This window comes from Lepidochelys olivacea, assembly GCF_965140295.1.
Source record: "Lepidochelys olivacea isolate rLepOli2 genome assembly, chromosome: 1".
NCBI lineage: Eukaryota > Metazoa > Chordata > Testudines > Cheloniidae > Lepidochelys > Lepidochelys olivacea.
The window spans coordinates 161,301,367-161,313,867 of record NC_140411.1 but is presented as its reverse complement, the minus strand read 5'-3'; the positions used below and the strand labels follow the sequence as shown (position 1 = coordinate 161,313,867).

At 36.8% G+C, this 12,501-nt stretch overlaps 1 protein-coding gene across 1 annotated transcript in view; it reads right to left on the bottom strand.

Annotated features, from left to right (window-relative positions):
- Positions 1-12,016, bottom strand: part of DSCAM (DS cell adhesion molecule) — a 641,498-nt gene extending 629,482 nt beyond the window's left edge. Inside the window, exon 1 of the mRNA XM_084616971.1 lies at positions 11,732-12,016. Coding sequence (XP_084473097.1) covers positions 11,732-11,774 — 43 coding nt within the window. The 5' untranslated portion in view covers positions 11,775-12,016. The remainder of the gene's footprint in view (positions 1-11,731) is intronic.
- Positions 12,017-12,501: the final 485 nt, after the last annotated feature.

The window sequence follows — 12,501 nt, the reverse complement described above, 5'->3', positions numbered from 1 at the left end:
GAATTCAGTATATTCTGTGTTCTTCTCTTGCTGGAGATTATCTATTGTCCTTGACATGTAAAAACAAAACCTTGATAAAACAGAGGAGGTGGGGTTTGGTGTGGGGGATCCTGACACAATCAACAAACAAACATTGTCCTACAAAGAAAAAAAGTCTTCTGGACTCAAGCATTTCAGCTTTGGAAAGGGAAGGTATTGCTATGAGGAAATGCACACTTAGAACAGGAATAGGCACAGTGATGATCTAGGAGGAACACAGCATTTATTTTTCTTGGGAGCTTATGAAAAGGGTGTGAATAATAAATATCAGACAACTCTTTTCCCCATTCTGTTTTATCCCTCTCCATATAATTCAGTTCAACTAGGGGGAGCCACATTTCAGGGCCTCGTAATGAGGGTAGGAAACAAAAAGGCTTCTCCTCCCTTTCCTAATGTCAAAGAGAATCAATGGTGTTTTCTGTTTTAAAAGCACTATCCACAGGAAAAAGCAAAAGCCTCGTATCAGGCTGCAAACAGGGGCGCTAAAAGCACAAGGCATTCAGGCAATGGAAAATGCATTCAGAGCGTTTAGCACACGGGATTAATCGAATTATAATTTAATCATCTGATCAAACACTAATTAGCATAATCACTTGAGGGGGAAAGCTGCTAGAGGAACAGATGAAGGAACAATTTAGGCACCCAGCACATTAATGACGCAAGATCGTGCACAGATGACTTTTTAAAAAAAAATAAAATAAAAAGGAAATTGAGGTCTGTAGTGCTGGAGAAGAAATTTAAGTTTGTCGTCTGGATTGCATGTTATTCTTTAACCCTGAAGAGATGTTGTTAGAACCAGATTTGCCATGGCTATGATTTCTTAATTTAGACAGTCCCCAAATCCCAAGGACAGTTCTGCACAAGATTATCACAGGAAGATTTAAGAGTAGGCACACATTTTAGCCCATACAATTTTATCATAATCATCTCCAACCTTATTCTGAGAGTCTCCTCCCCCCCCCACACACACACGAGTGTTTAAGGATAGTTCACTTGGATGACCTTCATGGATACAGTAAAGTATTAGTGTCCTCTTACAAACCCTGCATTGGTAGTAATTAGTCCAATGCTTCACTGCTTGCTTTTGGTGGCTCAATTAAAAGGGGGGGGAGGGAAAGAAGACCCATTAAGTGAGGTTCTCTGTGTAATAAAATAGCAAAATTTGGTTGTAAATCCATTTCAGTTATAAAAGCAGAAACAGCAGAAAATTTCCTGAAGCAGCAAAACATTAAGCATACCCTTGATGTTTACCTGAGTAATCAAGTGACACTCATTTGTATGGAGACAGTGGGGGAAACGTAGTGACATAAGGAAACCTGGAAAATATTTTAAATAATATTTTAAAAAAAAACTATTTTGTTTGTTTTATTCTGACAAAAGATGGGATTTGAGTTATTTTTAAGGCAACTAGTTAGCCTTTTCAAATTGACTGTTCTAGTTGAGTTTAGTACTACTAAATATAGGGATGTGGGAGTTTATTATATGTTAGTGAGCAAGCCCTGAATGAAAGAAATTCCCTACAGTACAATATAACCTAGCAGAATAATTAGGTGCTACCTACATTTTAAAGATTCCAGATCATAAGGGATAAACTGTGAGCTAATTTAAATTGACTATATCCCCCACTAAGGACCTCTATCAATAATCCTTTAGGTGTCTCAAAATAACTTTACATTAATAAAAAAGGCAACCAATTACAATACAGCGGCCATTATTTTCCCTACTATTTCTCCACATTATGCTTAGAGGGGATGCTATTTTAAAATATATGGTTCAGTATGCACAATTTAAGAACCACACCCCAAAGTACAGTATTCATTTTCTGTAGAGGAAAATTATTACGCCAAAAACAAAATCTCAAGGGCTAAAAGTAATATGAACATTATATTAATCTAAAAATAAAATAAAGAGCTGAATTTTCTCAGTTTCTGCAGATGTGTCACTAAAGATCTCTTTGTGCTAAAGGAGCTGGTACAATTCAACTGACTTGTTTTGCTGCTGATCTAGAGAGAAGCACCCATGTTGCAAACATTCCTGGATTTAAATCAGTCATTCATGCAGCAACAGACCAGTAGCCCACTTAGTTGTAGTACAGATCTTTTGATGCATGAGCTACAAGACTTTTAGAATCTTTTTTTTCCTGAGTTTTTAAATACTTAGTTTAACTCTACACTTGTTTTTACTACATGCTAATTAAAAAAAAAATAATCAGATAAACTCAGGAGACTATGTCATCTTAGAACAATCACATTGGGGGAAAAGAGAGACAGACAGTGGGGAAGGAACAGCTGGTAACACAGTTTGAGACTACTGCCAAGGTCAGAGATAACATGGTACATGAACAACAAAAATTCTTTTCCTTTTGGCTTATCGTTACACAGAAATCTTTAGCCAGATAACAGCATCCCCTGCTGGTATCACCAATGTACCTCTATACTCTGCAGTCTGCTGTTTATTCAAAGGGAGCTGCCAGTATTTTGCCAGATCATTTTATACAATAACTCAATGCTTAAGTTATTCATTTTCCGGTTCCTATCAATTCACTGTAGATAAGACCTCCTCACAGCAGATATATATTACTTCAAAAATATATATTTTAAATAACTTTATTTAGGTTGCAAAGTCAAATAGTAGAAGATTAGGAAATGCCAGATTTATGGTTGCCCATGCAACCTCATTCTGCCCCTTTGTGGACCCATGCCATGTATTAAATGCAGCAGGGCTCTTATGGGAAAAATAGTAAGTGATCATGTAAGAATAGACTAGCAACGCAGCAGACTTTTACCACTTCTGATACCAGACTAACTGCATCAGCTGGCAGCAGAAGGCTGCTATTTCGCTCCCCCCCTCCCAAAAAAAAAGCTGGCTAAAAGTACTTTTCATAATATAAACAAATAAGTGAAAATAAACCCAAAAGAAAATACACAACCTCAACAAATCTGCAAATACTATGATGTGAGCCTACCATTATCCTGTTCCCTTTGCTTGTAGGCCTTACCTGTTTGCTTCTCTTCCCACTTCCTCTCATTTTGATTATAAGCTTGTTTGTACAGTGCCTAGCACAATGGGGCTGTGATCCAGATTTGGGCTTTTGGGTCTACAGCAGTAGAGACAATAATAAAGGAGGAAAGGGATGTTGCTTGGTGCCTAGAGAAGAGGGAAATTATTTCAAGCATGCAGCAAGAGTGAGAGGAAGGAGAGAAAGGGAATCTTCCTAGATAGTGAAGCTAAAGTGTGGACTGAAATTAAAAAAGGTGTACCAAAAACACCACCAGAAACACCTAAAATAACCCACACCTTGGTTAGGTGTGGACATTGTTAATGGGTGGACATTATGACATAGCATCATTAAGTTTCAGTTTTGCCAAATGTTGTGCCTGTAATCCAACAACTTCCAGCTCACCAGGCCCAGAGGGATGCACAGTTAAACAAAACTTTAAGGCAGCTAGACAGAAACAAACCATTAGAGCAGGGCATGGTTTTTAGTGGTAGTGGGATTTGGTACAGTGCTCCTGGGTCCCCTCTGAGGATAAACCAGGATGGGCTTTTTCTGTATAAAATGTGGCCCTTGTATATATCTAAAACTGGCCCGGATTAATAACTCCCTTTTTTCCTCTTTCACCACCATTAGCCTGACCTAACAGAACAGCACGTTGTACTTCCCCTCTCTAGCACATGTCCTGCTCTCCTGTATGGCTGGCCCTCTCAACCAGCTTATATCCTTGGGTTCACACACTTACACCCCACTTAGACTCTCATTTAATATCACAGAATGATGCTACTAAACAACTGGTGGCCTCAAGTTAGTTAAAATATGCTCACCATGAAGATACTGCTTAAGAGCAACACTGAAGCTAACAAGCCAGTGCCAACCTCCATCAAGTCCCTTCATACTGTGGCAACGAAAAAACGAAACAGCGAGTGCAGCCACTCTGCATTGGGAAAGACAGAAGTCCTTAGTGTGCAGACTTCAGCATAGGTCAATCATTTGCAAACACAACATGGCAGCATTTCTTTTCCCTGGAATTCACACCCTGGGAGATGCTTGTCGCAGAATTGCTCTGTCTATGCTTTATCTTTATAATTTCCATAGCTATGAGTAAAGATGCACAGACACCAAATTATTCAAAGCTTCAATGCAACACGTTTTAATTCAGATCAGAACGTATTAACAATGCTATCTGTCCCATTAGAATATTGCTGGTCACTCCAGAAATCATGTCTCTAATTTCTTAGTATACAATAACAGCCACCTTTTAAAGGCTGTGTGTTTGGTTTTTGTTTAAATTATTATTTCTTTTACTCTTTCCTTAAAAGATATTGGAAAAGAAATCTGTGGGAATATTACTTTTCAATATTTGCTGACAGTACAAAGCGAGAGGTATCATAATTTAAGACAAACATTCAGTACAGGATTAATGTGTAATTAAGTGTAAGGAGGCAGCAGCACCTAAAGTTGGACTTTGGAGCGAGCATCCTGTTTTTCCATACACAGTAGTTTCCAAGCCATCACACCTACTGTATATAATTTTGTCCCTGCTTGTAACAGTGACAGCGTTAGATTAACAACTGTGTGCTTGGTCCTCATTTTAGGTGATGCAGAGCACGTTCAGATGCCTTGAATGGTATTTCATCAACATAGCCTCTGAGCTGCTGCACTCCCATTTGTTTGCATCTGGCTTTGTAGCTGCCATTTAAACATGGACCATGAGTGTCACTCCCAGTGGTGTTCCTGTGCTCCACTGTGTTCCTGAGCTCATGTGTGGTCTGCCCTTCTAGAATGTTCAGCAGATAGCCTGATCAGTGATTCAGCACAGTTTGCTGCACTGCTCTCTCCCTGAGTTACTAGGAAGCTCCAGGGATGCAGGCGTTTAGTATGGAGGTGACTCTCATTCTCAAAGCCACTGCATTTAAAAATGGCTTTCTATAAATAAGACTGCTGGCTCATTCTTAAATCTTACTCTCTGCCTCCTGAGTAAAAATAACTTAAATCGGGACGCAGGCAAGAGTCATTAATCTCTGTCATTCTGACTATCCATCCACTAGCCTTCCTTTCTTCCTATCTCAATGTCTATGTCCTTAATATCTGTTCTCCCATTTCACTATGACATATATTTATGCAGACTGTTTTCTCTTCTTCTGGTAATTAAGCCATTACTTTAAAGGGGGGAAAATATTTAGAAAGTCATGAAAAATGAATGACATATGATAGCTGGAGAGCAGTGTGAAAAATCAATGGCAAAAAACACCAGGTAACAGCAATCTGTGGAATGTGTGGTTTACTATTAAAGATAATTTTCTTCAATAGTTTTTTGTGATACGAAAGGCTCTTTTGTTGAAGATACCAAGCTTTAAATGTGGTTCCTATAAGACAGTGTAGGCCCATGAATTAATGAAATGAGATGTCTCATATAAGTAAATAAGCAAGGTTAAGAAGCTGGGGTTTATTTTATGGAATAATATAATTGTTCTCTGATCAAGGAAATGAAGCTTTCAACAGACCACAAGAAAAATAAAGCACATGTTAAAATAAATAAAGACCATGTCAACACATCGAGATCTTGAAAGATCTCAAACTACATTTTGAAACAAATAATGTAACAGACTTCACCCACTCATTCACCTTGGAGTAGGTATTCAGGATCTTGTAGTCTGCAGTACATTGGAGAACCTTATTGCTCAAGAAGGTTTTGTTGCTACTTTTACAAAATTATGGTATCAGAAACTGTATAAGGAATAATAATTTTTAAAAAATCAAATATTCTGCAACTTAAAGTAATCAGGGCAAGATAATAAATCCCCACACCTTTTAAAGGAATTTTCATTTTGCCATGCTATAGGAATTGTAATACTAAATCAGAAACTGTGTCATTCTTAAAGAAAAGATTCCACTCTAACAATAGCCAGTACAAGATTCTTCAACGCAAGCTGTAAAGCCCGCGTGATGGACAATGCATACAATAATCTGCCTTTAGCGGAAGTTTCTTCCTAACCCCGTGTGAATAGTTTACCTATGATCTGAATAATTAGCAAAGATACCACTTTTAAACAATAGAGCTAATTAGAAAATGGATTTCCTGTCCCATAAAAGATTTAAAACACACCACACACACACACACACTCTGAATATAGAAAAAAGCCAGAATTTCCAAATTTCTCACAAAACAAAATTGAGAAGAAAAAAATCAAGGCATTTTATCTTGATTCATTTTACATATTTAGTTTCAATTTTGACATTTTATTTTTTTTTAAATTATATATAAAAGAAAGTAATTTTTGAAAAAGAGTCACGGGGGGGGGGGGGGAATCAAAACTTTCCATTCTGAAAATGTTGAAATCGGATGTTTAAAAATTTGCAAAACATTTTTTCTAATTTTTTTTCCAAAACACCATTTTTTTTCAAAATTACTAGAACTGGTACAATTTTACAACAAATGTCAGATTTGTTGAAACACCACCTTCTGACAACCATTTTGACAAAAACAATATCAACTAGTTCTACAAAATAATGCTAATCCTAGCTAGTGCAACTGCCAAAAACGTATTGGCTGTTCTGGTTCAGAGTTTTGTACTGGTGCCCATCCCTGTAGTATCTGATCACTTATAATGCCATGTTTTGCAAACGCTTTTGAAAATCATGCCATGCATTCCTGGCCCTGCTATAGACCCCTTTTATAACACTAATCAAGTCAGTAACTTCTGACTCACCTTCTTGAGCTTCGGGGTGCTGAGAGAGGCTTACTCCAAGATTTTCAAAATTGGGGCCATAAAGTTAAGCTCCCAAATCCATAATTTAGGCACCTAAATAGATGGCTTGATTTTCAAAAATGCTGAGGACCCATTAGCTTAAATTTAAGAAAAGGCCTGATGTTTGATGGTGTGGGGAGTTGAATGGTACCTCTATAAATGACATAATTTAATACAGTGTGGAACTGCTGAGTGTAGGCAGGTTAAAATCAACCAATCAGCTTCAGGCTATCCGTTAGCTTTCCCACTCACCAGTTCCTCTGACCTTTAATACCCCAAAAGCCTGATGCTGCACCACTGAAGAGAAGGGATTTTTACCACGGTCTTCAATAAATGCAGAATCAAGCCCCAAGTTCTCATTACAGCTTATTGCCATTTGTGGAAATCAACCTCATTTTAAACTTTAATATAAATGTAGCCTGTAGACGTCTTGTCATTAATAATTGTTATTCAATGTTCACAGGAGGAAAAGAAAACAGAATAGTGATCTCTGAAAATTAAAGGGATAGTGACCCTGCAAGACAATCTACCTTCATAAATCCTCCCTTCAGTAACTGTTTATTCCCACTGTTGTTTTGAAGCGTTGCCAGTCTTGTGTGGTTTGCTGCCCACTAGTGTCCTGTGACACTGACACACTAACATGCAAGCAGCAAGTCGTAGTATCTCAGTTTGTGTTTGGTGAAGCTAGTCAGGAATTCTTAACGTTCAGTAGTTGCTATATTCTGGAATATTACTATTACTAAAAACGTAAAGAAGGGAAATGAGCTCTCTTTTAAAGTGGAGGAGCAGATTTCTGTTGCACTCCATCTAGCTTTCTGGTTAATGCAAATTGCATTTTAATCACTCAGTGACCAACTAATATTTATTGTAAGAAAAGAATTAAAAGCCTCAGAAGTAGCAAGGTCAAAATCAATCAGTATGATTGTGCTATCCACAAATACATTAATAACTATATATCAGCACATGAAGTATCTTACTACCTGAGAGCAAGGCTTTGGCTACTCAAGCTATATTTTGATGTCACGGCTATTCAAAAAAACCTTCCATTGGGGGGGAAAGCCCCATTTATTTCAGTAAAGGTGTTAGCCTTCCTGTTTGTTTCTAGCAGTACCGATCACTGTTTCTTGTGGCAAGTATTCCTAGTACCCCTGTTGTACATTCTTACAGTTTGTCTACTCCCTCTGCCCCCATCCCAATTTACAGTCTGGCTCTTGTCCCACTTACAGTCTGATATGCTAGTAAAAACTCCTTTGATTTATCAAAGATGGACATGTGCACACTGGAATTCATGCATTACAGATACAAAATGGAAATCATTTTAATGGGAATTTATTTTTAGTATCAGTTGTACTGTATTGGTTACATCCTGGTGTTCCATTGATTTCAACACAGATCAATGGACCACAGGCAAACAAGAGTTGCTGTGGAAGAGAAGCCTGCAAATGGTTTCAGCATATTTACGTCAACATATTAAAATGTTACCAAGAAATACGGACATTTAAATACACAGAGCAATAGCATGTCTAATACCACATTTTAAATAAGCCAATGTATCGCATGGGTGCAGGAATTCTGAGATGTTTAAAAAAAAAGTTTGACCTTTCTGATTTTTTTCCATAAAGTAATCAATAAAATATGCCCATACCCATTGGGATTGACTATAGTGGATTTTTTCCACTTAGATCAATCATTTTAAATGCTTGCTTCAAGAATATTCTAATACAGTAACCCAGAAGGTAAATTTCTCAGTGTGTTGCTCAGGGTTATAACTGCATGACTCACCTTACCATCAGTTGGAGCTATGCAGCTTAATTCACTGTTTAGAAAGGGTACCCCCATCTTCTCAAATGGCTTGACTGTATTTATGGTTAATAATACTTTTTTATCCATGTTTTAAGAAACCAAGTGTTAATAAATAAAATCAGTAGTTAGAAATAACAATTGGGGTTAGAATTTAGAAATTTGTCCAGGAATCCTATTATTTGGCCATTGCAGCGTACTAATATTCTATTGCACTCATAAGTAAGATACTTTACAGATAGTAAGTCCATCCAATGAAGGTGCCATTTATTGTGATGAGATTTATTTGTGCTGAGAGATTATAGGGAGATATGGGGGCCAATCCTGCTGTCCTTATTCAGATGGCTCCCAGTAACTCTCCAATAGAAATTTTGCCGGATAGAAAGATTGCAGGATTGGGCCCCATGTTTGTTAAATAAAAAAGAAAAGAAATTAAAACTAGCAGTTTTACATGATATACTAGATTTTTATTTCATTTTATAATATATCTAGAACATAATTAGATGCCACACACACATGGGTGCAAGAGCACATGTGTGTTGTAAGTAGATTTGTGCATTTCCCAGGGGGCTTCTGAAAGGCAGGTGGGTAACAGCAATAACAGAAGTCAAGCTTCAAGAGTTAATTTTTATACAGCATCATAAAAGAGTGCCACATATTATATAAAATAATCTACCTTAAGGCAGACCAATTCAAATAAATGTGTATATAATATTTGCATTTGTGCATACTGTATTTTCCTTCAAACACCGAAGTATTAATCATTTTCAAAATATCACCAAAATCTTACTAGAGTCATGTGAATAGTGTATTTATTCTAAATTCAACAGTGTAACTGAAAGCACAATGTAAAAGTAACAGTGAGCATTTGATGTTTTATATGCAGCCAGACACTACCTCAGGAAACACTTATCATATTATGAGAATACATGTATATTTACCCTTAGCACCCCTAAATGCAGAAGTATCATCTTCCCAGATTTTATGCTGGTATACATACCCTGTGGTGTGTACATATAAGAATCTGCAATACACACACACACCCCTACCTTACTATCTTATAATTTTCAATGATATAGTAAATAATGTCAAAATATCCCATTTTAACCAGTTTTTAAGTTAATAAAGATTCACTGAACCATCCATTAGCTATTTCTAGTGTTGTAAGATTTAAAAAATTGTGGTGTATATGTACCATGTATATATGTACACGCGCACACACACACACACACACACACACACAGAGTGTATGTATATCAGCATAAAATCTGGGAAGATACATGTATCTTCTGGGTTTAGAGTGTTAAGGATAAATATGTATTCTGAGAATTTTTTCTGTTTGATTTTGGTCCACACTTGTGAATGTTGAAACTGTGACATTGCTGCAGACTACATAAATAAATGAGAGAAACTGTTTTTCATACAATTTCAACCTTAAAAGGAAAACAAGGTTAATTTATTATTCTTCAGAATTGCGGGTTTTATTTTATTTTTTTTCAGGTAGTCTACCTTAAAAGTATGCAATTTAAATGGGTGTGAATTGGTGTGTGTGCAGGGTACGTATGTATCGGTCTTTTAAAGACATACAATTTTTGGACACAAATGTTGCAGTTCTAATTTTCTATGCAAATCCTTGTTTAACTGAATAGCCCTGATAAGCAAATATACTTTCACAGTGATCCTGTGTTATTAAAAGCAAATCTTTTCTCCAAGATATCTGCTTGCAGAGGATACAAAAAAGGCATAGTGCCATCTGACAAAATAAATAAATACATTCTTAATGCCAGAACTTTTTGCAATGTCTTACTGCTAGGAGGATTTCAAAATAAAAAAAAAGTTTGGGGGTTATTTTGGTCATTTTGCATTGTACAGTATACTGTGCATAAAAACATACCTCTCGATACATTTTCTTTACTCCCTTACTTTCCTTCCTGCTTCATCTCTTAATGCCTTAATTTTATGATATTTCTATCTATTCATACTGGATTTGCTTTGCCTATCAATGTATTTTCCCATCCAGTATCTACCTAAGCAGATGTGAAGGCGCTCTCATCCAGCATTTATTTGTCACCCTTTGCTTGGAGCTTCAATTATATTTGTATCTTCCAGGAAAAATTTTGCACTTTACCCTGAGATTATCCTTCATTCAAGCAACATTTTTTCTATTCTGTCTGGTTTGTCTATTTTGAAAATTGTGTGCTTAATCTTTCTATTTTAACTGTCTGTGTACAATTTTAGGCAGAGCTATGTTCTCAAATTTGAAAACAGGAAAGAAAAATAATGGGAATAACTAGCATCACAATATATACCATAATTTGTTTTCTATCCTTAAAGATACTATATTTATGTACAATTTACCTAAGTGTTGTATAATTCAATATGCACCTTAGGATGATACATAGTTAGTCTAAGTATTAAATATATAAAACCTCACCTGTATTAATAACATTAAAAACTGTGAAAACATTTATCTATTGCAGAGGAGTACACAAATAAGGGTTTATTCTTCACGGTCTTTCCATTGTTATTTCCCCTTCATAACTTTGAAATTGACTGAAAGAGTCTTCAACCTTTTTTAAGATGATGTAATGCTTATCAGTGCATATTTTTACATAAATGAGTGTGTTGAACACATAGCAGGTATCTTCTCAGAGAAATGATGGCGAGAGAAAATTTAAAAATATTTTCCCTTAAATAAAAAGCCTGCATTATTTTGGTTAAATCCCCTGACAATTTAAGCATTGAAATATAAAAACATGAAAACAAAATCAAAATCCAAAAGCTTAATATACAAGCCCTTCAAATTCACTCAGTATGCTCTTACAGATTGATGCTCTGCTTGGCAAAATTCTGTACTTTTTTCAGCCAAAAAAGAAAAATTGCATCTATCCCTATTTCACCAAGCACAGTTTTATTCTGAATGAGGAAGATAATATATAGTAACACACTTAGGTTATGGGCACTTACTTTGCTAGGTAAGCTAGTTTAAATGATTACAGAGCAATTTCTTCCTTCTCCCCACAGCTGCTAACAACCAACGTGATGCTTTAAACACAAAACATAAAAAATCATCCAATTCCCTTTGACACCTTTCCCAATTAGCTGAAATTAAATGAATCACAAACTAAATGATTATATTGCTCACCATTCAAGATGCTCTGGAACAAGAAGATAGCCAATATCCACATGCCCCTGCTCCTTTCTATCCTCCCAGCTATGTGCTTTTAGCTTTCCACTCTTTTCCTTGCTTTCTGTTTCCCTGTTTGTCAACTGCAAGGTTAAAGCTGCAAGCTAAGAGGAAAGATCAGTCCAGCTTATTTTGCTGGTAGCAGTGTAGCTGCTTGGAGAATGCGTGTTTGTGTCTGATTGTCCTTAAAGCAAGTGATCTGTCTCTCCTTTAGCTTCTGTTCTCCACTGACACTTGCTTACTGGCTTTCTGTTTCAGAAAGATGCAGCTAAAGGAAAAAGGGAGGCGGGTGCTTTAAGCCCAGGTGTGTCGTTAGCTCAGGGAGACACCAGCAGGTTTGCAGAGGCAGGTCTGCAGGTGAAAAAATCCTCCAATGCAAGCATAAGATCATCCCTGGTAATATCCAGCCCAGATCTGCAGAAACCAGGCTGCATATACACCACCCTTCAACCACCACATCCAGGCAGCAAGCAAGCAGACAGGCACATCTTTCCTCTCCTACAGATTTAATCACATTGATCCCTCTGCTAACCTTCTCTGCCTCTGAGCAGAACAGAGGAAAGTATTAACCCTATCACAAGCCTCTGTCAATTTTAGCCCTCTGCAGTCTTAAAGCAGCAGAAAGTATCCATAGCCGGGGGGAAAAACTAGACGAATAGAAGAACATAGTAGAATATGATACATTTCTATAGTTGGCTGAACTGCGTCCGTTTGGCATGAGCTGAGTT